The sequence below is a fragment of the Pristiophorus japonicus genome, chromosome 15 (assembly GCF_044704955.1).
Source record: "Pristiophorus japonicus isolate sPriJap1 chromosome 15, sPriJap1.hap1, whole genome shotgun sequence".
Lineage (NCBI taxonomy): Eukaryota > Metazoa > Chordata > Chondrichthyes > Pristiophoridae > Pristiophorus > Pristiophorus japonicus.
The window spans coordinates 135,361,831-135,374,515 of NC_091991.1; the positions used below are offsets into that span (position 1 = coordinate 135,361,831).

General features: G+C 41.3%; 1 protein-coding gene across 1 annotated transcript in view; it reads left to right on the plus strand.

Annotated features, from left to right (window-relative positions):
• The window catches only part of snx29 (sorting nexin 29), a 751,140-nt gene that overhangs the window by 482,539 nt on the left and 255,916 nt on the right, over positions 1-12,685 (plus strand). Inside the window, exon 16 of the mRNA XM_070856731.1 lies at positions 6,070-6,186. Within this exon, the coding sequence (XP_070712832.1) occupies positions 6,070-6,186 (117 nt within the window). The remainder of the gene's footprint in view (positions 1-6,069; positions 6,187-12,685) is intronic.

Genomic DNA, 12,685 nt, shown 5'->3' on the forward strand with positions numbered 1-12,685 from the left:
AGACTTCTTGCTCCATAAAGAGAGTAGATGCGATATTAGAAATACATAAGCACTTATCCATTTTGGTACTTTATTTTCATGACTTGTAAGCATAAAGATTGACTGATGTAATAGATGGTGCAAATCGTACAATATATGATTATTATGTTAATCTCCAGCTTGTCTGATCAGGACTCCAACGACTTTAAGCTCAATGGCTTCAAGATTTTCCAAAATAATTGTACAATCTCTATTCACAGTCAGTGAAAGGATTCTGCAGGTAGGGCTCGTCACCTGTCCTGATCTGTACCATCTAAATATGACAGCGGTGCAGGTTAAGACAGGGTGATCTGGCTCATGGAAATTCCTTCCTTCAGTACATACCCTTGGACATCATGGCATCACTTGTACTCTATCCCTTTTAACATTTCTCTGATTCCAGTGTTTTTTTTACATATATCTATAATAATCCCAGCTTTCCTTTGTCTACATATCTATGCTCCTGCTTCACAGCATTATTCACCCTTACCCTGGTGCTCTTGCACACGTTCGTCCAGGTCCACACAGTACTGGACACTGAGTTCACATGTTCTGTGATATATTGCCAAGCTTATTACGTCTAGAGTATTTTTGTGGTGTTTGCTGGATCAAAAAAGGCACTCTATTAAGGACATATAATTGAGGACTTGGAAGTCCTGCTCTGTGCAAGTTGCGTATCAATTTCTAATAGAGCCACTGAGCAGAAATATTGCATGCTCAACAGCTGGATCTCTGCGCTTCTCTAATTCTGGCCACGTGTGCATCCCCAATTTCCATCAGCCCCCCATTGGCAGCATGCCTTCTGCTGTTCGGGAATTCCCTCCCTAAACCTCTCCTCCTCTATACCTCTCCTCCTTTAAGGCACTCCTTAAAACCTACCTCTTACCTGTCCTAATAGGTCTTTCTGTGGCTCAGTGTCAAATTTTGTTTGTTAATGCTTCTATGAAGCTCCTTGGGACATTTTACTCTCTTAAAGGCACTCTATAAATGCAGGGTAGCTATTGTTATTGGGTTGAGATTTGTTTATACTTGTTATGCACCTTGTTTTCTACTTGAAAGGTATTGTTGAAGCGTTTTTGCTGTTGTGCCAGGATTTGGCTCCTTTTTCATCATTCCTACTCATGAAATCCTATTGTACAACATTGCTGTTTACAGAATCATGCTCATGTGTCATTTTGACAGGTTGTAAAAATCTGAGGGAAAGTGTATTTAACTTTTTCCAAAAATAAAGTATGCTTCTTTGTATCGGGCAGTGTGAAGTTCCTATATCTTCATAATAAGATAATTAAAAGCTTCATTACAACATATCCACTTTTGACTGCTTGCAGTTTGAAAATGTAACCAGAACAACAAGACTTGTTATATATGTCTACCCAGTGTGACCTACAACTGTGCGGTGTTTCAGGCATATCACTGCTGTCATTCGCACAAGACAGTGCCCTCAAATCGATGCTGGGATCATTCGCTGTGAAACTCTTGAAATGCAGATGTTCCTCAGTTATTGGGTGTCAAACCTGTGAGCTGAAGACTGTTCATGTTTCTTTTGGGAAATTGCTATTGACTGTAAGATGAATTCTTGTACACAGCAGAAATTAGCCAGTAGAGAATATTTTAATAGCTGGCTGCTTCAGATCAAATAAAGGTATCTGGCAAACTGGATGAAAGGAAGTAGACTAATGCCGGTTAAATGTATCCAAGAGCAAGCACCTAACTTCAGATGTCGGATGCATTGGATGCAACTTTGGTATTTAAAACAAATTATTATTTTTTCATTAAATGTTAATTGTTCTTTTTTTTCCTATTTCACTTTTGTGAGTTCAGTTTCAGAAAGTGTTTGTATTTGAGTTTTATTGGCCCAGATTTTACTGTAGCAGAGCATCTAATGGCATCTGCTGTTAGTTAGACTTGCTTCTGTTCCCTTTAACTCAAAACAGTTTTGCCCACAAAGTTGTTGCAAGTGCGAGCTGGTAACAGCACAGCAAGGGAAACACCGCATCGGTGAAAAGGATAACCAACAGGCTATCACCTTAACCAATGAAATTTAAGACTTGAGAAGAAGGGTGTGTTAAAGGGGGTGAATTTAATATCAAATCAGGTACAGAAAGAGAAATAAAGCCAGGGAAATAAATATTAGTTTAAGAGAGAGAAAAAAAAAGACAGAAAGGAAAAGTAAGAAAATTAAAATTTTTACCTTTTTTAGAATTGTCCTGGAAAATTCAAAACTATAAGGAACGAGACTCCACTCTTGTCGCAGTTGATTTTCAGTGCCATATCATTATCACTGTTAAAAGGGTACTTTTGTAATGAATTACTAACATTAAATATCTTCTGCAGGTTTAGTTTGCATCTACCGCATAAATACAGCAACTTCATTACATTCATTGCAAGTCAATGGTGAAGCTGACAACAAAATACCGTTTTTGCGAAGCTAATTTGGACAGCAACTTTTGGATATTTGCATTTAACCGCAAAACTGGTTCTGAAGTTGCTATACAATTTATGTATAAATAATGGCGAGCACCATTAGCATCACCATTATTTTGACAGCAAATTCTGGCCCATTAACTTTGCATATTGTTGCACGTGAAAATTGGGACACAAATAATTACCTTTATTTGGAAAATTAATGCTTTGGTTATTGATATTATTATGGAAGTGGAGCATCAAAGATTCACCATAATGCAGGGGTCCCATCCCTTGAAAGAAAATGGAGATTGGTGGATAATCAAGACTCCACTGGAAAGTACTGATCAACTGTTTGGGAATGTGGAACAGACTCTTTTACATGGAAAATAGGAGGTGGGTGGGGTGGCTTGACCCATCCACCTCCACGGAGGTGGGTGGGGGGCACACACCCACCTCCATGGCACGAACCTGGTATTGCAGTACTTCCAGGAACGGTGCAGTGGCTCTAGGCCTTTTGGCTAAGAGAATTGGCGCAGAGTGATCCTTGATGTGTGCAAGGTGACCTCTGGTGTTTGTAATCTGACAAGATGATCTGACAAAGAATTGGAAAGATTGGCAACGAATAAATTTTTAAAAAACAGACTCTTTTACATGGGCCTCCTTGCATTCTATTTCTTTTCAAATCTTTTATTGAGTTATTCTTGAGCAGAACATTTGAAGAGATGCCGAAAGAGAACTGTACATAAAATGGATTCATCACAGTTGTCGAGAGGAAAAGTAGCCTCCCGATGTTGGAGAAGTCCAGAACCAGGGGACACAGTCTAAGGATAGGGGGTAAGCCTTTTACCACTGAGATGAGGAGAAACTTCTTCACTCAGAGAGTTGTTAACCTGTGGAATTCCCTACCGCAGAGAGTTGTTGATGCCAGTTCGTTGGATATATTCAAGAGGGAGTTAGATTTGGCCCTTACGACTAAAGGGATCAAGGGGTATGGAGAGAAAGCAGGAAAGGGGTACTGAGGTGAATGATCAGCCATGATCTTATTGAATGGTGGTGCAGGCTCGAAGGGCCGAATGGCCTACTCCTGCACATATTTTCTATGTTTCTAGCCAATGGTAACAATGTCAGTGAGAGGGGAGCATTGATTAACTGTTTAGAGGAGCGGATGAGTCTCTTGTATATGCTTCTCTTTATCTTCTGTAGCTTTTTAAAATATTTTATTATGGTATCTTCGAACTGACACAAGATATGAAAAGAAACAGGATGCAAGGAGAGCTATATGTAACAAGTTACTCCACTTCCCAGAGCACCAGATCAGTGTCTTCATCTCTGTTGTTGCTCGCTTCACTGTGGTCTGTTGGTCTCCTGACTCCTGCAAAATTTCTCAGTTATAATGGAGGCTCCGCTGCTCATGCGCATAGTTCTTTGCATCCCATGAGTCACTGGTAGAATATACTACATTGTGTGTACCAAGCCATGTCATCAAATAAAACTCAAGACTCGATCTCTGTCTTTGCTGAGTTAGCCAATTGCAGCTCAGGACGTAATGGGCACCTATAGCTATCATCACCATTCCCATTCTGGAGAGGAGAAAACATTGATTTGGGTTTTTCTGTCTTAATTACTAAATAGAGATCATTGATTGAGGTACATGTGCGTGCTGACAAGGTCAGACTCTGCTTTGGTGGTCCTCAAAGTTAGATTGGTCACTGATATAATCCAGGCTGACACATGAAGGGTGGCCATTTGGATGCAGTTGTTAAAGATTGCTACCACCTGGAAGCTTACCCCAATGTGAATGAAAAAGAGGTAAAACAGGAAGAAAATAAAAGAAAATATTACAGCATATTACAAATTTGGAAACGCCAACTTCATCTGGAAAAGAGAGTTTTATATTGCCTGCCCTAATTGTACTACATTTTGTGAAACATGACTTTGGGAGCATAATTGCCTCAATCAGGAGTCTTCAGGAGGAAGGCTTAATTCTCATATAAAAATGGTAATGCGACTGCCCGTGAAAGTCTGTACACAATGTATTTATATTGTATTGTTAGGAGAGTAGAGGATTTGTTCTGGAGCATTTTGCCATAAAAGAATCAGAATCGTACGGAAAACTAGGAGGCCATTCAGCCCATCATGCCTGTGCTGACACTTTGAAAGAGTTTTGTCCCACGTCCCTGCTCTTTCCTCATAGCCTTGCAATTTTATTCCTTTTCGTTGTCTTCCCTTTGTCTACAGGAAGTTGGTGCATTAACATGACTGTGTCTTTCACTGAGTGGCTGCATATCAGAGCTTACATTAATGGAGATGGCTTGGACATAGTAAAAACGATAACTAAAGACAAAGAGGCAAGGCCTTTTAGGCCATTTACTATAAATGGCCATTTGCCCAGCTCGGTAATTGGTTCAGCTTTACAGTGAGATCATGGTTTTGCTCCAGACTTTTCTCAGTCATAGAGAAGCAAAGATGTCTCCAGCTTCTTTGAGTAATTGCATGTTAATCTAGTGGAGAGGAAATATATTTTAATTATATTTGTTCTTCAAATGTTGATCTCACTATAGAGATAACTCTTTACCACCTGCAAAGTTCTTATGTTCAAAGTATAGCTTGGAATACATCCCACTATGACTATTTGAATGAATCGAGATGATTCATTGATGTCGGTGAGCAATGGAGGATTTAGTGGCGTTCCTGGGACCCAAGCTATAAAGTATTAAAAATGTCTTAGTGTACTTTAGGATAGGGCCATTAAATCGAATATTTTCCTTTAATATTGCAATACTCGGAAAAAGCAAAAAAAAAATATATAATGCAAGATTCTGAAAAATACTCATCTGCCAAGGGTAGCTGTTTAAATGATTATACCTATCAAAGTATTAACCTGTTCATGGAATATAACTTATATATTATGAAACACATTCCTATATAGTAAGCTCCATGCTTTGTAACTGAAATGATCTCCCCCAGTATCTCCTTATCCTGTACTTGATAGGCTTTTCAATAATGATGCTGTAATATCACTGCTACCCCCCCCCCCCCCCAAGTTAATCTTTGTTCAATGAAGTGTAACTGGGTTTTTAATGGCATACTAAGTCATAATTATTGCTGAACAACCTCTCTGGCCCTGAAAAACTCATTTTATATTTGTGAAATGTGACATTTTTACATTATGATAAAAATCCCTTATTTTTGATATAATTAAAAAAAACATGTTTATGATATTTCAGCTTTTATTTTAGTTAATCTCTATTTCGCTCTCTGTAAAATTTATAAAAAGTTAATTATATTCTGTGCATTTTACTTCCTGGTGTGCTGTTTGTGACAATTCTTCATTATGATTGGCTGCTTAGCCTGTTTGATGACATTACTGTTGCTGGATGCTGAACATCCCCTAGACATGGCACCAGAATCAAAGTAACGTAAAGAAAGGTGAAATCAACGCCACAGAGTTCACAAGATCTTTGTGGGCAGCTTTCTTTGAGGTTAGCGGTAAGCAGCGTCACTTCGCTGCTGATTGGAAAATCCAGGTCATTAAATTGGCAATTCTGATTGTTTGAGAATCCTTATTTTGTTGACCCTGAAATCTAAGCAACTGAGCGTTACATGCCAGTTTCATCTCTGATTTTCTGCTTTTTTTATTTTCAGGTGGCAGAGATGCATGGAGAACTCATAGAATTCAATGAGAGACTACACAGATCACTGATGGCCAAAGAAGCCCTTATCTCACAGATGAGGCAGGAACTCATTGATTTACGAGGGCCAGTAAGTAGCTATGTGCTGACTGCTCAGAAATAGTCGATAATTGTGGACAGCGACCAACAAGCAGATGATAGTCTATAAGTCTGAAAAATCTCATGGATATATGAACAGAAAAATCTGTATTTGAATAAGGTGTGCTGTTATGAAGCGGGTAAAATATGTCAAGGGAAAGGATGCCAAAATATATCAAAAGTTCTGTTTGTAAAAGGTGATAAAAGAAAACCAGTGGTTTGCTGCTTAGAGAGATGTGGAATGAAATTGATTAGAACCAAAAATCTAGCCACTGAGAATGTTTGCAGTACAGGTGCAACGTCCAAAATCCGAAGTTGCAGAATCTGGACATCGAGCCAATCCGGCAAATGTTCCGAAATCTGGACTTCCTCGGCCGCTCAACCTCCCCCGGCCTCCTCCAGACCTCCCACCGCCCCACCCCAAGTCTCCAGCCGCCCGACCTCCCCCATTGCCTTGGCCCGGCCTCGGCCCGACCTCTGGCCACCCTATCACCCCGGCCTCGGCCCAACACCCCCCCAGTCAGTCTCCAGCTGCCAGACCTCCCCCATCACCTTGGCCTGACCTCCGGCCGCCCGACCTCCCCTCAGCCTCGGTCCGACCTTGCTCCGGCCTTGGCCCGGCCTCGGCCCGACCTCCCCTCGGCCTCGGCCTGACCTCCCCCGGCCTCGGTCCGACCTCCCCCCGGCCTACCTTGCCCCCACCTCCGGCCGCCTGACCTTGGCCCGACCTCCCCCGGCCTGACCTTCCCCGGCCTCGGCCTCCCCCAGCATCGGCCCGGCCTCCTCCGACCCAACCTCCCCCTCATCCGGCCCTCACCAGATTTGGGTACATGTTCATGATCCTGGAGGATTGCCTCCCCACCTTGACCCCACGCTGCTGAGGCCACAAATAGCATTCCGACTGCCACTCTGGCTGACTCAGTATAGACCATGGATTGAACCTGGCAACTGTTTGGTCTCAATAGCTCAGTCACACACTGGTAAGGCATTTAATCAGTGAGCCATCAGGGGAATTCTCTTCATATGTTGTTACCTTCTGAACTTTTTTTTATCAGGAGATAAGTTTTAATATAATTATGTGTCCTAACAAATTTTATCTTGATAATCTTTGTGCAGAAAAATATTATTTTTCTTGTTGACACATTAGGAGATTTGATTTTTTTTATTGGTATGATGAAAAATCAAACCAATTATACTTGTGAAAAGGGGTGTGTCATTTCTAAGCAATTACATGGAGCCGTAAATTGCGGCCTCTCCGGGTGCATACGATGTGCGTACGCGCCTGAAGAGGCCCCGCAAGTTCCGGGTTTAGGCGCGTGAAGTGCATGGACCTAAATAAGGCACTTGCAATCTGTCATTTTGACAGATCGTGCGCCCAACTCCTGCCCAGCGAATGTCCTTAAAACTCTTATGCCTGGTAAAAGCAAGCCTAAGGCCTGCTTTTACCAGCGTAAGAGTTTTAAAAGATAGAAAAATTAAATTTTATCACTGTTTTATATTGAAAACCCTGTCGATTAAGGTAAGTTTATTTTGAACCCTATTAAAACATATTTTAAAAATTTTCCCCCAAAAAGTATTTTTTCAAAAACATTGAATTTAATTCCATTTCAATTTTAAATATGTGAAGTGTTTTGTTTATTTATGTTGTGTTTCTCTGTGTTTTGAGGGGTATTCTCATTGATAGTAATGGGAGGTCTGACCAAACAGGACTCACTATTACTATCAATAAGAATACTCCATTTTCATTGGTGGTCTAGGCCCACATGATCCCAGGATGCCCGTACGCTCCTGGGATGCGTGGGCCTCTGCTGGGCTGCGCATCTAGGCCTCAGAGCCGAAGTGTTCTTTCCTCCGAGACCACCAGGTACTTTCATTTAAAAAAATTTGGTCGGAAGCATCCAGAAGCTTCTGGCCGCAATTTCTGGCCCATGGTAATTAATGCCGCAGTAATACTGAGTAACCAACCAGACTGAGACCAGTTGCTGCAAGGTGCAATTCACAGCCTAAAACATATATGCTACGTTGAGTTATGTGAGCTGCATGCTGATGCTAGGAAAGTTAGTTATACATAGAGTTAAGTTCTTAGCAGCAAATTTTAAATGTTTCGGGCGTGTAGCATTTCCTTCGTTAACGATCAAAGAGAAATGCTTCACTTTACAAAGTTCCCAGGAGGTCCCATAAAAACTCTCAGCAATTTTTAACCTGGCTTCATGCAGCACTGGATTTATGTTCCATACAATGTCATACTTCGAGCAATGTGTGACGACCTCCTTACACCACTGTGTTCCAGAGTCAGATTGGGACCTGACTCCTGACTTATACTGTTGCTTTTAAAAATTGAGAATTAGGGAAAAGCGGCAGTATAACTGCATCTGAAATGAAAGAATACAATAAACCATTCTCAAGATTGGCAATAGCACTGAGGAGATGCCGCTGTTAGTTATATTGGCTTTCGAAAGGTTGCAGCAATATCAGGTAATTTCTATAAATCGGTTTATATTATGAAGAGTCTATTAGCTCTAAAACATTCAGAATTATGTAAATTTTCCACAGCTATTTGCATAATGTAGATGACACTCAACAGCTTCAACTTTGTTACTTTAATGTTCATTATGTCAATCTTTTCTTTTATTGACTAAGATTATTGCTGTATCTCTTTCTCTGTGACATCAATACATATTCATTTCACCATTTTTATTTCATTTTCATGGTCTTTCACAACCCAGTAGAACGTTTTCGTCATTTGTCAATTTGTTCTCCTTTGGGTAGGACAGGTTACATGAATATTGGAATTTAACCAACAAGAAGATAGGACAGGTTACATGAATATTGGAATTAAACCAACAAGAAGATGTGCCCCTGTGCAATGGGAAGGAAATGATTAATGATGATTCAGTTAGGGATTTGCCAAATGATAATTGGGAAACCTGTAGGGAGCAGTCACTCCTTTAACATTATGTTTTGCCACTGATGAAAAATGATTGCAGAGTGGCAGCCATCCAATTTTTGCAGGTTTTTTTAAAAGACAAAATGAATGTTTTTAAAAACAAATATTCAGGTTTCATCTGTTTCTGTGTTTCTGCAGGCAAGCCCTTGGGTTATACTGCGATGTAATGTCCCTCTCACCTGAGTATTATGACACGGCCCCTTTTTGAACTTTGAAACACAAAGCAAATTCAGTGGAAATGCAAGCAGTATGAGCCTGTTTGTTCAGTGTTACCTGTTGAAATTCACAGTAATCCACTACCCACAGATAATGACAATTAATCTACAATACTTTAAACATTGCACATTGTAAAAATGCTGCATAACGTTGCTTGTGGAACTCATTGCTGAATTTAGCAGAACATTTGAGGAAACATTTGATAAACGTAGGTCCCTTGCAATCGGATTCAGGTGAATTTATAATGGGGAACAAAGAAATGGCAGACCAATTGAACCAATACTTCGGTTCTGTCTTCACAAAGGAAGATACAAATAACCTTCCGAATGTACTAGGGGACAGTGGGTCTAGTGAGAATGAGGAACTGAAAGATATCCTTATTAGGCGGAAAATTGTGTGAGGGAAATTGATGGGATTAAAGGCCGATAAATCCCCGGGTCCCAGAGTACTTAAGGAAGTGGCCCTAGAAATAGTGGATGCATTGGTGATCATTTTCCAACAATCTATCGACTCTGGGTCAGTTCCTATGGACTGGAGGGTAGGTAATGAAACGGCACTTTTTTAAAAAGGAGGGAGAGAGAAAGTGGGTAATTATAGACCGGTTAGCCTGACATCAGTAGTGGGGAAAATGTTGGAATCAACCATTAAGGATGAAATAGCAGCCCATTTGGAAAGCAGTGACAGGATCGGACCGAGTCAGCATGGATTTATGAAAGGGAAATCATGCTTGACGAATCTTCTGGAATTTTTTGAGGATGTAACTAGTAGAGTGGACAAGGGAGAACCAGTGGATCTGGTGTATTTGGACTTTCAAAAGGCTTTTGACAAGGTCCCGCACAAGAGATTGGTGTACAAAATCAAAGCACATGGTATTGGGGGTAATGTACTGGCGTGGATAGAGAACTGGTTGGCAGACAGGAAGCAGAGAGTCGGGATAAACGGGCCCTTTTCAGAATGGCAGCCAGTTACTAGTGGGGTGCCGCAGGGCTCAGTGCTGGGACTCCAGCTCTTTACAATATACATCAGTGATTTGGATGAAGGAATAGAGTGTAATATCTCCAAGTTTGCGGATGACACTAAACTGGGTGGTGGTGTGAGCTGTGAGGAGGACGCTAAGAGGCTGCAGGGTGATTTGGACAGATTAGGTGAGTGGGCAAGTACATGGCAGATGCAATATAATGTGGATAAATGTGAGGCTATCCATTTTGGGGGCAAAAACACGAAGGCAGAATATGATCTGAATGGCGGCAGACTAGAAAAAGGGGAGGTGCAACGAGAGACCTGGGTGTCATGGTTCATCAGTCACTGAAAGTGGGCACGCAGGTACAGCAGGCGGTAAAGAAGGCAAATAGTATGTTGGCCTTCATAGCTAGGGGCTTTGAATATAAGAGCAGGGCAGGGAGGTCTTACTGCAGTTGTACAGAGCCTTAGTGAGGCCTCACCTGGAATATTGTGTTCAGTTTTGGTCTCCTAATCTGAGGAAGGATGTTCTTGCTATTGAGGGAGTGCAGCGAAGGTTCACCAGACTGATTCCAGGGATGGCTGGGCTGTCATATGAGGAGAGACTGGATCAACTGGGCCTTTATTCACTGGCGTTTAGGATGAGAGGGGATCTCATAGAAACGTATAAGATTCTGACAGGACTGGACAGGTTAGATGCGGGAAGAATGTTCCCGATGTTGGGGAAGTCCAGAACCAGGGGACATACTCTTAGGATAAGGGTAGGCCATTTAGGACTGAGATGAGGCGAAACTTCTTCACTCAGAGAGTTGTTAATCTATGGAATTCCCTGCCGCAGAGAGTTGTTGATGCCAGTTCATTGGATATATTCAAGAGGGAGTTAGATATGGCCCTTACGGTTAAGAGGATCAAGGGGTATGGGGAGAAAGCAGGAAAGAGGTACTGAAGGAATGATCAGCCATGATCTTATTGAATGGCAGTGCAGGCTCGAAGGGCCGAATGGCCTACTCCAGCACCTATTTTCTATGTTTCTATGAAGGACTGAATGCACTCACTTCTGCTCATATACATTTGACCACAAGCAAGGCTTTGTACTGCTTTCATTTCTGACCAGATGCGGAACTTGCTACCACATGGAATGGTTCAAGCAGATTGCTTTGACGTACATAAGGGAAGGCTTGATATATGAGGGAAAAGTGAATAGACGGATATGGGAGCAGGGTGGGCAGAGGTAATTAGAGTGGGAGGTGGCTCATGTGGCATATAAACACCAGCACAAACCAGCTGGGCCGAGTAGCCTGTTACTGTGCGTAGATTCTGCGTAATTTAAAGTTGTTATGGAACAATAGGGAAAAGCAGGAGTTGAAGAAACTGTCAAAAAATAGGCAACATAGAAACTGAATTTACATGAAAGCTGCAAAAGTAAGAACATAAAAAAGTTGAGTTTGAATTCAGTGGATAATTGAGAATATAATTTTATCCAATGAGTGATAAATGGCACATAGATTATGAGAAACAGAGTTGAGGTTTTCCTCGTGAATTGGGTAAAAAAGTATTGCACAATTGCCCACCCAGTACTCAATTTATACATGATTTTTTTTTTAAAAGCTTTCTTTTGTAAATATTTGCAACTCATGCATGCATTTAATTTTTAGACTGTTATAAGAACATAGACAGTTTTAATGGGCATTATCTTCATGATGATGTGTTTGAGGAAGGTAAGACCCAGGTGAACTGTGTGTTATTTTTGTCATTGTTAAGTGACACAAGTTTCAACATAATTTACATTATTGTCTTGTATGCGTGTAACCAAATGCAAAAGGGTTGTTTACAATTAAGATTGGTTCCCTGTCATGTTACCCGATCATTTGAAAAGAGTCTCTCTCCTTGCTTCAGAAATGTTTGGCCCCAACAACAACAATAACAGCTTGTATTTATATAGAGCCTTTTACATAGTGAAACGTCCTGAGGTGCTTCACAGGAGTATTATGCGCTAAGAATTTGACACTGAGCCGCCTAAGTAGAAATTAGCGCAGGTGACCAAAAGCTTGGTCAAAGAGATATGTTTTAATGAGCGTCTTGAAGGTGGAAAGAAGTAGAGACATGGAGAGATTTAGACAGATAGTTCCAGAGCTTGGGGTCTAGGCAACAGAAGGCACAGCCACCAATGATTGAACGATTATAATCAGGGATGCTCAGGAGGGCAGAATTAGAGGAGCGGGGGGGTGGGGTTGTGGGGATGGGGGAGATTAAAGAGATAGGGAGGGGTGAGGCCATGGAGGGATTTGAAAATAAGGATGAGAATTTTGAAATCAAGGCGTTTCTTAACAGGAAGCCAATGTAGGTCAGTGAGCACAGGGGTGATGGG